This window comes from Carlito syrichta, unplaced genomic scaffold (genome assembly GCF_000164805.1).
Source record: "Carlito syrichta isolate Samal-C Ts95f unplaced genomic scaffold, Tarsius_syrichta-2.0.1 Scaffold315257, whole genome shotgun sequence".
In the NCBI taxonomy this organism is placed as follows: Eukaryota; Metazoa; Chordata; class Mammalia; order Primates; family Tarsiidae; genus Carlito; species Carlito syrichta.
The window spans coordinates 155,217-169,869 of record NW_007259353.1 but is presented as its reverse complement, the minus strand read 5'-3'; the positions used below and the strand labels follow the sequence as shown (position 1 = coordinate 169,869).

The following is a 14,653-nucleotide window of genomic DNA, read 5'->3' as shown; positions in this document are numbered from 1 at the left end:
AATTATTGTGAAATGTGGTGAGAAGCTTGTCCACAATCAAAATCAAACAAGAATTTCCAGAAGTATCCCTAGTACTGTAACTACAAATGTCAAATGGCTGGGGGAAAACATAACCAGTAATTATGAACAGAACTAGAGAGGGAAGCGTGGGCAGTTTGTAATAACTTCAAACGGCTTCCCAAGACGTTTGGGAGGTATTTTTGGGGAAATCCAGAGAAATGAATTAAACCAGACCGGGGCGAACGCAGTGTAGGCAAAAGAGGAGCAGAGCTCTGGGCCAGCTCAAAGCCCTTCGCAAGACTAGGGCGGCTCTGGGGTCAGCCTGGGCCTCAACCCCTGAAACGTCCCGCAGTTCCATCTCTTTCCTCTCTCTGCTCGGCGGCTCGCCGCGCCCTCCGCCTCCGGCCCCGCCCACTCTCCAAGGCTCTGGGCTCCGCCCACCCTCTGCGGCGCCGGCTCTGCCCACCCTCTCTGGGCCGCTGCCGGCGGCCGAGGGGCGGGGCGGGGCGGGGCGGGAGGAGCCGCGCTCCGGAGCGGGAGGGAGATCCGCCGCCGAGTTACGGGAAAGTTGGTCCGAGTGCTCGGAGTTTCCCTCTGTGGTTGCCCGGGGTCGGCCGGCCGGTGTCCCGGCTCTTTTCCGCCCTTCGGCCTTCGCCGTGCATCAGGTCCCCCCTTCCTGCCCCCGGCCGCCATGGAGCAGCCGCCGGCGCCCAAGAGGTAACGAACGCGGGGAGCGAGAGAAGCCGGAAAGCGGCACCGGCGGCCGCAGGGCGGGGGCGGCTAGGCCAGGCCCTGCCGCGACCCTTTCCCGCCTGCCGGGCCGGGGCTCGGCGCGCCGAGGGGCAGAAGGCGGGTCCGAGGGCCCGGCCGCGTCTGTCCACGAGGCCAGGGGACCGAGGGGGGTCCGAGCCTCTCCCCCCGACCCCCGCGGCCGGCGGGGCCTGGAGCGCGTGGAAAGTTGGATGGGCAGCGCCGGGCTCTCTGCGGCCTGACCTCCTGGGCTGGGAGGGTGTTCCCTCGTGGCAAGTTCTCCAAGTCCGGGAGACCTAAAACTAGAAAATTATCGGTCTTCTTACAACCACATAGACTTTCTTGTCAAATATCCTTCATAATATTGGCTCTTTTGTTTTTTTGGAGAAGATGGGTTGCTAACTTACAGTTTAAGGAATTAAATATGAATAGCTGCACCGTCTGTAAAACTTACTGTGGGTATGCTGCTCTGACAGGTGTTCCTCCCCCTCCCCCAAGTTCAAAAGTATTTATGGTTGCAAGACAGTAGGAATCTTAAATTAGAATCCCTCCCCAATATAGTTTTCGTGTAAAGATAGTGATGCTTTGGTATGGTATTTATTGTTAGTTTATATTTAATCTTTGATAAATGTGTTGGAAATATGTGCGTACAGAATGAGTGTGTTTGAACTAATATCAGCAGTGATCTTAAGCTAAATCAAGGTTGTCCATTGATATAAGTAAATAATGTGCCTTTTTGTCCCAAGAATGAATCGACGAATTGTTTAATATTGGATAAGACATTTAACCTCAGACTTTCATTTTTAATTTGTAAAATAAGGGTTCTAATCTCTCTCCCAGATAGTGCTGTTGTGGAGATTAAAGAGTTCATGTGCTTTGATACCTAGAGATCTTTAGATGAAGGATGTTGTATTCTAGAATATGGAGTAATTGAAAAGGTAGGGACTTTGGGAGCTATTGTGAATTGTGTGACTAGACATGTGAGCCTTGAGGCCTGGAAGCCATCTGTTCAGGTGAAAAAAGGGTGTTCGCCAGAGGGTTTCTGACCTGCTCCCAGTCAGAGCCCTTGAAGCAAGTCAATTGATAGACTCTTTTCTAGTATTTTGTAAGTTATCTGTATTCTACTCACTGGGCACCCAGTTTTAATACAATGAAAAAAATTGCCACTTTTTTTTCTTTTCTGGAAGAACTGGAAGGAGCACCTCTAAGATAACACTGTAGGCCATCTTGAACAACTCTATTTATTAGCCCTACTTAAGTTATCAGAGTTTCATTATAGATGTAAGAGAATCCCTGCCCTTGCAGAGACATTAGAAAACCTGGAAGAGTCAGGGGCAGGTATGGGTGATCGTTCATGTTTTTTTTATACTTTTCAAAGTGGTGGTTGCACATTTAACATGCTAAGCTTTTTTCAGACAGACTTATTTTGAAGTAATGAACCAAAATGCCAAGAAGGCATTTTTGGAGAGCAAAATATATGTGATATCAATCCTTTATATTTGAATATCTCTTAAAATTTTTTTCATAGTATTTCCATATTCATAATATTTAATCCTCGCAGCAACCTTATGGAGTAGGTTGAATTACAGACGTTAATCATATTTTATAGATGAAGACACTAAATTTGTCCCATGGAAGGCTATGACAGGAATTTCTGACAGTTTTTGGGTTGCCCTTATTGATCATTACGTTCTAATAAGATATAGCTACCATTTTTGAGGTCATACTGTTTGCCAGGAAATTTATATATATGTTATTTAATCACCCTAAGAAATAGTAATCCTGGCCCTGCCACTTACTATACTAGTTTTACATTTAAATTTCTTCATCTGTAAAATGAATTGTGGGGATTAAATGAGGTCATATGGAAAGCACTTAGGACAGTGCTCCGTAATATGTTCATTATAAAATAATGTTAGTTGTTGTTAACTTATGTTTTCCTTATTAAATGAGACTGAGAGAGATTGAATAACTTGGTCACGAAGGTGCCAGAACTTTGACTCTGTTTAGCTACAAAGACTGTGCACCCTCTTATTGCATGCAGTGATGTCTCTTTTTGAAGCTGTCTTTCTTAACCTTCCATAATGTAGTGGTCATCTTTTTCAACAATCTCCCTATTCCTATTAGAATGCTACTTCACTTTTCTGCTTGAGTAGCACTTCTTTGGTGCTCAGACACTTACATGGCCATATCTAGGTTGCTGATGTTTAAGTTTGACTAGCAGCTATTGCTCAGTTGGCATTTTTGATTCTTTCATTGTAGGTCTACTCTTTTAGTATCCCATCTACTTTGTCACTAGATCCTATCACATTTTCTACTTTCCCCATTTCATTCCTAAGAATTACCACTCTATTCCAGGGTTTATGACCTTCCCTTGAATTGCAGCAGTACCTTCTAGTACTTTAGTCCAGTGGTTTTCAAGTTTTAACAACAGAAGGACTTTTTTTTTTGGAGTAGAGTCAGGGTACCAGGACATGGTTTCCAGTCCCTACTTCCGTCCTTCAGAACCTCCTAATGCTCCAGAGAACACAGTTTGTTATAGTTCATCTTGCACATGATTTCTCATTCATTTTGCTAAAACATCACTTCAGTAAAGCTACTCTCCTATCTCTCTCTTTTTTTAAAGGGGCACACTTGTCTGCTTAGTATCCAAGGTTTCTATCACTTGGTTTCAGCCTTAACCCCCAGCCTTCAGTTACTATTCTTTAAGATGAATCTGTCCTTATGAAGTTTCCCTCTTGTTCTTTATTTAGATTGTAGACTGTGGGTACCCCCAACTTTGCCTTTGTTCTTCTTTCAAAAATTTGTTCACTTGTTTACCTTTCAAGAATTTTGCCTGAAGAATAATCTATGTTTTATTCCTTCAAGGTCTGCCTTATAAAGTATCTTTGAGTACTTTCTAGCTTAAGATATTTCTCTGTATTCTTTTTTTTTTCCCCTGAGTTGGAGTCTCACTCTGTTGCCCAGACTGGAGTGCAGTGGCACACTCCTGGCCACCACAGCCTCGACCTGCTGGGCTCGGGCGATCCTTCTGCCTCAGCCTTCCAAGTAGCTGGAACCACAGGCGCACGCTACCATGCCCGGCTAATTTTTTTTTTTTTTTAATTTATTGTAGAGGTGAGGTCTCGCCAAGTTCCCCAGGCTGGTCTCTAACCTGCGGGCTCAGGCAGCCCACTTGCCTCAGCCTCCCAAAGTGCTAGGATTACAGGCTAAGCCACGAAACCTGGCCTATTTCTCTGTTTTCTTAATATGATATCCATTTGCTTATATGCCATCTTTCTATGTATATTATATTGTGTTATATTAATTATTGCTGGAGAGAGATACTTTGCAGATAGGCTTTGTTCCTCAATTAGATTATAGGATTAGTAGTTATTTAAAGTTTATCATTGATTCAGGTATATTGGAGGAAAAGTTAGTGTCAAACAATGAAAACACTGGATGAATAAGAGAGTAAGCTACAAAAGCATACTTTGAAGACAGATGAGGAGAGTGCTTGAATTTAAGCTATAGCTGGATTCTCTGGCAAAAAAAATAATAGTGTGAAGGGGTAGTTTGGGAGAAGTAAAGTTGAAGACTGAAGTCAAATTATTAGGGTTACCAAATGCATTCACACAAATGAAAAGTAAGAAAACATTCATTTCAATAAGGACAAATGTTGCTATGAGTGAATGGATTACTAGTCACAAGATAGATTATTATGCAATGAAAAAGCAAAGGTAAAGGGATGAGGATATAGAAGGTTAAGTAGGAAGTATTTATGTATTCCTCAGCATGAAGAGCCCACTTCAGCCTGTCTCATCTGTAGCCCTGACCCCAGGCCAGGAATGAAGATAGCAGAGAACTCTGAGCTCTCAAGAATTGAATTGGTGGGAAGCAACAAACCAGTTAAGTAGATAGTAGGATGTGAGGAATATCATAAAGACATTGCGTTGAGAAGAGAGATGGACTTTACTTGATGTCTGTATCCTAAATTATGTGTCCTTAGAATGTTGGATGGTAAAATTCCTGAGTGTATGTTATCAGAGAGATTCACTAAGTGGAGAGCTGGAGTGGTCTTTGGGAAGTTGAACTCTTTAAAAAAAAAAAGCAGCCTCAGGGAGGAAGGCCCTAGGAGAATTTTCCAATTTTGGAGGCAAGCAAGTGGACAAAATGTTCAAAGTCATTAGTCCAAGGGCAAAAGAACAAAAGTATCTCTTTAAATTAACAACTTGGTCCCTGAAGCATATGTGGTTTTCTTTGGCTTTTCTTGGTTAGTTTAGGGTCGCAACAACTTCATTAGGATTGGTTTGGGCCCTGTTGGTGGGAACAGTCAGTTGGCTCTTCCATGTTGGAGAGAGTGAGTGTGACAAAATTTGCTGTAATTCCAATACATTAAGACAACAAAGAAGCCCAGTTTTTAGTTGACTGTAGGTTATGGTTAATTTATCATTGTTCTTTAAAGGCTGAGATAAAGAATACACTAGTCCTAAATAATTTGTTAAAAATGTAAAGATAAAAGTAAGTATATATGAAACACAAGCTAGATTGAAATGTGCTTTTCTAAAGTAATTAAGTGCTCATTTCAGAAATATATATCAGTAAAGCTTTCATATTAAAAGGTTTAAATTGAAAATTGATCTTGAATTGTAAGAAAAAAAAATAAATGCTTAGAATTTATGAAAATTTTCATTTTTATGGTTTTTAAGACGTCTGTGTTGAACTAGAAGTACTATTTCAGACCATTATATATTATTGGTTTGCAAAAAAATTTTTTATTATTGATACTGAGACCCAGTAGACCCATATGTATACATACATATATGTATAAACTGAAGCAAATTTTATTCAATGTACTGTGTGATATTTTCGGATTTTTTTCTATTTTCTGTTCTATTTCATTACAAAAAAATTGCTGGTCATGATCCACCAAGTTATTTTCATGACCTACTAATGGGTTGTAATCTGTAGTTTGAAAAAACATTGTTGATGTATATAATAGTGACAGAAAATTGATTTCATTTCCATCTCTATCCTGATACTTAAAAGAGATGATAGCATTGCTAAAGAAATCCAGAGTGATGTTACTGTAACAACCTATATATACAATAGAGATATTCTATAGGATTCTAGAAAGGGAAGAGATGAAGGGAAGAGAGGAAGCTAATATATATATATATATTTTGAGTTAGAGTCTCACTCCATCGCCCAGGCTGGAGTGCAGTGGCATGCTTACGGCCACCCCATTGTCAACCTGCTGGGCTCCGGCGATTCTTCTGCCTCAGCCTTCCAAATAGCTGAGCTACAGGTGTGCAGTACCACCACGCCTGACTAGTTTTTGAATTATTATAGAGACAAGGTATCTCCAAGTTGCCTGGGATGGTCTTGAACTCGTGAGCTCCCAAAGTGCTGGAATTACAGTCTGAGCCACCGAGCCCTGCCGGAAACTAATATTTTAAAACAGCTATATTTTGAACACTTTATATATGACCCAGTAAAAGTATGGGAAAATGCAAAATGGTTATCTGTGATGTCTGACAGTTTACAAAGGAGGATGTAATACTGTATATGAGGATTGCTACAATGCAAAGGCTCACTTGTCTTCTGGTGTACACTTATCCTGTGCACTGGAAATGTTCAACTATAATTATGATGACCTCAATTTCTGACTGCCCACAAACTCCACCCTCTTTAACTACCAAAGGTCTTTACATTTTTCTTTTAAAAGGAAATTTTTGCTAATCTGATAGAAACTTTTTTTTTAGCTTTATCCCAAGATTCATTTTAGTAGTGATTTTATTTGAATTGCTTCATGTATGTTAGGATTATTCTAACTTCAAGAAGCTTTTTACTCTTGTAACAAAACTTTTTACATTTGAAATGTTTTATTATAGCTATTTTCTCTACATGCAGTCTCAAGTTGAATAAGTGAAAGTAGAAAGTAAGAAAGAAGACATGTATGGATATTAAAAAAACTCATTGCATACCGTATTATGAGTATAAAAGTGAAGATTAGCTTGCATTTCTGAAAGTACATCAAAGGATATATCTTGAAAAATGACTCTAGCAAAATAAGAATTACAGAAATTTGTTAACATTAATGCTAATTAATTAGTATAGGTACTATTGTATTGGGTTCTGAATTAGTCTATAGGTTTATATAATACCAGGCATCTTAGTAAAGGTGACCTGAGTAAACTTTTCAGATGTTTCAGCTATCTTGATTGATCTGTCATATCTTAGTATCTTGATGCACACACATATTGATAGAATTAGAAAAATTGTCAAGCATTTGTGATTCCAAGGAAGTAGTTTCTATATTCAAAATATAGAATATTTTTTAGTCCAGATCATCTTTTCATTTTTAGGATTTTTGGTTTTCTGAAATTATGAAATCTAGAATTTTATAATTGGAAGGGAATGCCAGTTAATCTTCTTTTTGTAATTTACATGAACTTTGTATATATTTCAGTAAAGCATAAACTGAACATAATAGGCAGCAAATTTTCTTGACTCTTTCTTTCTGGAGTTGCATAGTTCCTATCTCTCTTGTGTTGCTCTGTTCTGCCTGTTCTTCCAGTAACTGGCTTTCTTTACTTACTGATCATTGCTCATATGAAATGTTGGCTGTCAGCCTTGAGTTCATCATTTGTTTATTTATTCATACATTCAGTAATTATTAATTGACTGTTTTCCAAATTCCAGATGTTGATTTCATTGGTGAATTAAACAAATAGGGTCTTTGCCCTCATAGATCTTGAACTCTTGTTGGAGCTTGAGTTATGAAAGGTATAGTAGTTGTGTGTATCGATAGAGAAAAATGGTGGAACCTGCTTAATAGCAGAGTTGGAGAAGGCTTCTCTGAGAAAGTGATATTTAATCTGTGACCTGACATTGAGAAATTATCCATGTGAGTAGCAGAGAGAAAGTATTCCAGACAAAGGGAAAAGATATGAGAAGGCCTGGAGGTGGGAAAGAGCTTAGTGTGTGGAAGGATTTGAAATGAGGTCATTGTGGTTGGATTGTAGAATGGGAGAAAGTGGCTAGAGATGAGGTCAGAAAAATGGGCCGGGATTCAATGATGCAAGCCATGGAAAGGAATTTGTATTTAAGTCAGAGTGCCATGGGCTGTCATTAAAGGGTTTTAAGCAATTTATGTTTTTAAAAGATTATTCTGATTGTTTGGGTAGAGTAGATTGCAGAGGGTTAAAAATAAAAGCAGATCACCAGTAGTTTATGGTTAGATGGTGGGGATGGAAAGAAGTGGACAGATTAAATTATGTTTTGGGGTTTACTGATAAAATGAAGGATTTACTGATTGACTAGATGTGGGGAATGAGGAAGAAAGAAGAATCAATCCTGGCTTCTGTGTTTTCAGTTGGAATAACTTGGGGGATGAGGGAAGACTGGGAAAGGAACAGGTTAGGGTATCTATCGTCTCTGGGAATCCCATACTCCCAGTGATTCTGATTGACCTAGAATGTGATAGTAGGTGGCTCCCTTAGAAGAGGAAGTGAGTAGGGAGGAAATGATGGGCAATGACTTCTTTTTTTTCCTAGAAATAAAGATTTTTATTGAAAATCTGATTGTTAAATGTTGACAACCAAGTTTAATTAAAAAGATCGTGTTGGTCAAATAAATCACATCTGTCTGACAAATACAGTCAATAATCATCTGGGGATCTTTAAAAATAGTGATGACTGGTTTCCATTCCCAGAGATATTTTTTTCATTTTAGAGACAAGGTCATGCTCTGTTGCCCAGGCTGGAGTGCAGTGGCTCAGCCATAGCTCACTGTAGCCTTGAACTTCTGGGCTTAATCAATCCTCCCATCTCAGCAGCCTGAGGAGCTGGGTTTAATGGTGATGCCACTGCACCCAGCTAAGTTTTTATTTTTATTTTTGTAAAGATGGGGGCTTGCTATGTTGCTCAGGCTGTTCTTGAACTCCTGGCCTCAAGTAATCCTTCTACCTTGACCTCCAAAAGAGCTGGGATTATAGGCATGAGCCACCATACCTGGCCTGTTCCCAGAGACTGTGAAGGGTTTGAAGGGTGACCTGGGAAGTAGGATTTTCAAAAGCTTCCCTGGAAATTCTAACGTACAGCCAAGGTTGCAAAGCACTGTTTATAAAAAATGCTTCTCACAGTCTAATGTGCACATGAATCGCCTGGGATGTTGTTAAAATTCAGTTTCTGATTTAGTAGGTCTGGACCCACTTTGCATATGTCTCTTTTGTCTCTCTGTGCCTCTCTTTGTCTCTCTCTCTGCCTCCCTCCCTCCCTCTCTCCCTCCCTCCCCACCCTTCCCCACTCCCTTCCTCCCTCCCTCCCTCCCTCCCTCTTTCCTCCCTTTTAATTTCAGTAGCTTTAGGAGTATAAATGTTTTTTGGTTACATGGATGCTGGATGCATTGTATAGTGGTGAAGAGGTCTGGGCTTTAAGTGTGCCTGTCACCGCCAGTGGTGTACGTTGTACTGGATAGTGAATTTTCTTCCCATGCTCCCCCTTCTGAGTTTCCAGTGTCCGTTACACCTTTCTATATGCCTTTGTAAACTCATATCTTAACTCCCACTTATAAGCGAGGACATGCAGTGTTTAGTTTTCTGTTCCTGTGTTACTACACTTAGGATAATGGTCTCCATTTCCATCCAAGTTGCTGCAAAAGATATTTTGTTCTTTTTGTATGACTGAATAGGGTCCCATGGGTGTGTGTGTGTGTGTGTGTGTGTGTGTGTGTGTGTGGTATCACTCTTTTTTTTTCTTTTTTTTTTTTTGAGTCTGAGTCTCACTCTGTTACTCAGGCTGGAGTGTAGTGGCACATTCACAGTTCACTGCAGCCTTGACCTTCTGGGCTCAAGATCCTTCTGCATTAGCCTACCAAGTACACACCACCAAACCTGGCTAATTTTTAATTTTTTTTAGTGACGAGCTTGCTATGTTGCCTAGGCTGGTCTCAAATTCCCGAGCTCAAGCAATCCTCCCCCCTCGGCCTCCCAAAGTGTTGGGTGCTGCGCCTGGCTGTGACTTCTATTTTTAACTTCTTGTTTTCACTCAGAGTAGAGAATGGGAAACATACCTAACCTTTTTTAGGCGTTGAAATGCTGGTAACTTGCTATTAAAAAAGTAATCTTTTTATTGCAAAGTAGAACCAGTTCAGATTTATGACTTGGTGACTTTTTATAAGGCAGATACCTTTGTAATCACCAATCAGGTTAAGAAATAGATTGTAGTAGCCTTTCCTCATAAGTAACCATTATTCTTACTTTTATTGTAACAACCTAAGCGTGCATTGCTAGATATTTTAGGTTAGTCTTGATGATTAAGAAGTAGTTTTGATAGGAGTTGTCACTTTTCATCGTTAGGTTAGTCCTCCATGCTTTTCTTTTCCTGCTGAAGAATACAGATTTTTAGATGTAGTTTTCTGCAGTCTGAGTTTTGCTCATTGCTTACTCAAGCGCAAATGTTCCTGTGTTCTCTAAATTTCCTGCAAATGGGCAGCTGCATGTATGGATGAATTAGACTTGAGTTCAATCCCTTAGGCATCAAGGGATCAGTTTGGCAAGACCATAGGAACCTCTTAATGTTGAATAGTCTTTCTTTTTTGTGATATTAGCATCTGTTGATGGATATTGCTTATTTCTGTTAATTCATTGGATGTTGCAAAACAGTGAAATTCTAAATACATAATTTTGTTTTCATTTATTGGTTGGATGTTTTTATAAAGAGTCACTTCCCCATATCTTCTGTTTGGTTACCCAGTGGTATCATTTATAAAGTAAAGACAGGATAAATGTTTATTTTCTTTATTTACCAGTTTTCAAGATAGTGAATTAGTTCCCTATCTTTCTCCAAAGGGGACAATTTATTTTCTTTTAAATACCATTATGAGCTCATGGATATAAACATATTTGATGGATTTAATTAATTGCAGTTACTGTCATTGAAGCTCAAGTTGTCCTATCTTTGGTCAGCGGGAGTCTCTTCAGGCGATAACATGACCCTAGTGGTCTTTGATAGCTTCTTGATGTCTGCGGTGATAAGATATCCAGGGCTCATCTTGTCCATTTTTTGTCCCGGATCTACAATCAGCTATTTTTCTAAGATCCCCTGGTTCTTTTAGTGAGAAATGTTATTTCAAGTCCCTAACATGGGCACTAATACCCTGTTATTTTTAATAGTGTTTTATTCATAGATGGGAGAACTGATATATTCTTTCAAATTATGGAGTATTTTGTCAAAAAGTGTGATAGCACTAGTAGTTTTTTTGTGAAGAGAGTCTCACCCAGGCTGGAGTTTAGTGGCATGATCATAGCTCACTGTAACAAACTGCTAGGTTCAAGGGCACCTCCTGCCTCAGCCCACTGAGTAGCTAGGACTACAGGTGCATACCTCTATGCCCCGCTAATTTTTTAAATTTTTTGTAGAGATCAGTATCTCACTATGAACTCCTGGCCTCAAACAATCCTCCTGCCATGGTCTGGGATTACAGGTGAGAGCCACGCCAGCTGGTCCTGGTAGGGATTTATTTATTTATTTATTTTTGAGTCGAGAGTCTCACTCTGTCTCCAGACTTGAGTGCTGTGGCACAATTACGGCTCACTTCTGCCTTGACCTCAGCCTCCTGAGTACAGGACTACAGGCACACGCCACCACACCTGCTATTTTTAAAATTTTTTTTTTTTGTAGAGATGAATTTTCACTATGTTGTCTATGCTGTTCTCAAACTCCTGGGCTCAAGCAATCCTCCTGCCTTGGCCTCCCAAATTGCTGGGATTTGTAGGTGTGAGCCACTGTGCTGGGTCTGGCACTGGTAGTTTTGAGCTCCTTTCTTTGGATAGTATCTCCATTGTTCATTTATTTTCTAAGCTTGAGTAAAAAATTGGGCGTGCAGACTCAGATTATGTGGTAGAGACTACTTAGAATGAACTTTTATCTTTATGTTCTCCCTATTTGCTCTGGTTGCTCTTTGACCCACTGTTATCCTAATAGCCAACCTCACTTTTTTATTAACTCTAGGTGACCTAGTGTGTTCTTAAATCAAAAAGGTATAGAAAATAGAAGAATGAATGAAAGAATCTAACACCGCTGTTGATAAGATCAGATTTTTTATTTTTGAGTTGGAGTCTCACTCTTTCGCCCGGGCTGGAGTGCTGTGGCACACTCACGGCCACTCCAGCATTGACCTACTGGGCTCTGGTGAGCCTTCCACCTCAGCTTTCCAAGTAGCAGGAACTACAGGCGCGCACTACTGTGCCTGGCTAATTTTTTAAAAATCTATTGTAGAGATGAGGTCTCATCAAGTTCCCCGGGCTGTTCTCAAACCTGCGGGCTCAGGCAATCCACTCAACTTGCCCTCCCAAAGTGCTGGGATTACAGGCTGAGACACAAGATCAGATTTTAAGCTGTATTTTTTAGGTGAACTATTAGTCTGCTTTGTCTTGTGTATATAAAAATATATCTGTGTATAAACAAACAAATATCAAGGGCAACTGAAGTCTACTTTATAGAACCAACCCTAATAAGTATAATATGAATTATAAAGTGAAACACAACCAGATACTATTATTATTGTTTTTGTTATTCCTTTTCTAGACTTGACATTAGCTACTCTTGTTAAGTTCTATTGTGCTATGAATAAATAAAATGAAGTATTTATCTCAGTCACAGTTGGTACTTTGCATTTGTCATGGTGTCATATAATTTTGGAAAGAATTAGTTTTAGTATACTTACTGTATTAACAGACAGTAGGTTGTACCTACAAGTTGATATGTAAATTAGTCTGTTACCTTGCAATTAAGTAGCAGCCAGTAACCACTTTCCAGTGATCATGTTTAAAAAATTTTTTTAGTAATCAGTAGAAATACAGCTCATAGAGAGCGGTTGGATAGAATTGATTACTCTGAATAAAATTTATAGTTCATGGAATTCCTAAGAAATACAAGAAATAAGAGTCAAATTAAGCATTGAAAGTTCATAAAGTTTCAGTGGAAATTAAAAATAAATATAGGCTGTGTTCGGTGGCTTAGCCTGTAATCCCAGCGCTTTAGGAGGCCGAGGTGAGTGGATTGCCTGAGCCTGCGGGTTCGAGACCCGCCTGGGCAACTTGGCGAGACCTCATCTCTACAATAAATCAAAAAAATTAGCCAGGTGTGGCAGCGCGCGCCTCTAGTTCCAGCTACTTGGAATACTGAGGCAGAAGGAGTACCGGAACCCAGCAGGTCGAGGCTGCGGTGGCCAGGAGCATCCACTGCACTCCAGTCTGAGCGACAGAGTGAGACTCCAACTCAAAAAAAATAAAAAAATAAATAAAATAAATAAATAAATAAATAAATAGTACTAATTTTTACAGAAGAGAATTCAAGCACTTGGCCGATGGGAGATTTATTTTCCCCTTTTGCTGACTCCCAGCTCTTGATTAGTCAGTTTTACTTAATATTCATTAAAAAATACAACAAAAACCAAAAAAAATGACATGATGGAGCCAGCCAAAATAGTGTTACAATGATTCCTTTAAAGATTTTTATCATCATTGGGAAGTAGGTCTTATCATGTAATGGATTTTTTCAAATAAATGAAGTAACCCACATTAAGCATTATACTTTAAAATATTTGAAAACACTTTAAAAACAACCAGTTTTGATGGAACTCATTCCAATATGAGGACGTATCACCCACTCTTCTGAGACTAATCATTTGCTTTTATTATTTTATTTTATTTTATTTTATTTTTTAATCAATATTTTTTATTATGAGTGTGGGGTACAGTTAAGGGTTAGGTGTACAATTACATTTCATTCAAGCACCCTGTTGATAAGAGGTGTTTCCCCATCCCCAGACAGATATTTGCAACTGTTAATCCCATCCCCCTTCCCCTCATAGTTTCCCAGTACCGTCAGTCATTTTCTTATAGTATTACATTGGATGTTCAAGGTCCATTATATGAGTGAGAACATGTGATACTTGGATCTTTGTTTCTGTGAGAGGTCACTCAGTATTATAGACTCTAGTTCCATCAGGTTGAGGCGAAATTCATGATTTTGTTCTTTTTATGGCTGCGTAGTATTCCATCGTGTATATGTACCACATTTTAAAAATCCAGTCCTCTTTTGATGGGCAGCATGGTTGTTTCCAGGTTCTTGCTATTGTGAACAACACTGAGATAAACATATGTGTGCAGGTATCTTTTTTATAGAGTGATTTGAGTTCTTCAGGGTATATTCCCAGTAGGGGGATTGCAGGGTCATATGGAAGGTCAATTTTTAGAGCTTTTAGGAATCGCCACACTGCTTTCCACAGAGGTTGCACTAGTTTACACTCCCACCAACAGTGTAGAAGTGTTCCCTTTTCACCACACCCTCTCCAGCAGCTGTTATTTTTTGAGTTGTTGATAATTGCCATTCTGACTGGAGTTAGGTGGTATCTCAGTGTGGTTTTGATTTGCATCTCCCTGATGATTAGTGAGGTTGAGCATTTCTTCATGTGTTTGTTGGCTGCTCGGATGTCTTCTTTTGTGAAGTGTCTGTTCATATCTTTTGCCCATTTTATAATGGGGTTGTTTGTTTTCTTCTTTTCAGCACGTTTGAGTTCCTTGTAGATCCAGGATGTTAAGCCTTTGTCAGACCTGGAGTTGGCAAATACTTTTTCCCAGTCTGTAGGCTGTCTCCCTGCTCTCTTGATGGTTTCTTTGGCTTTGCAGAAGCTTGTCAGTTTAATAAGGTCCCACTTGTCTATCTTCTCTCTTATGACCTGTGGGTTTGGGTTTTGTTCAGGAATTGGATGCCAGTTCCGATTTCCATGAGGGTATTTCCTTCCTTTTCTAAGGTTCTTATGGTTTGAGGTTTTACATTTAGGTCTCTGATCCATTTGGAGTTAACCTTTGTGCATGGGGATAGATAGGGGTTCTGTTTCAATCTTCTGCATGTGG

At 39.7% G+C, this 14,653-nt stretch overlaps 1 protein-coding gene across 1 annotated transcript in view; it reads left to right on the top strand.

Moving 5' to 3' along the window:
• Positions 1 to 510: 510 nt before the first annotated feature.
• LOC103275066 (serine/threonine-protein kinase 3) overlaps positions 511 to 14,653 on the top strand; it is a gene marked incomplete at its 3' end in the record, with an annotated part of 81,871 nt that continues 67,728 nt past the window's right edge. The window contains exon 1 of the mRNA XM_008072484.2: positions 511 to 717. Within this exon, the coding sequence (XP_008070675.1) occupies positions 692 to 717 (26 nt within the window). The remainder of the gene's footprint in view (positions 718 to 14,653) is intronic.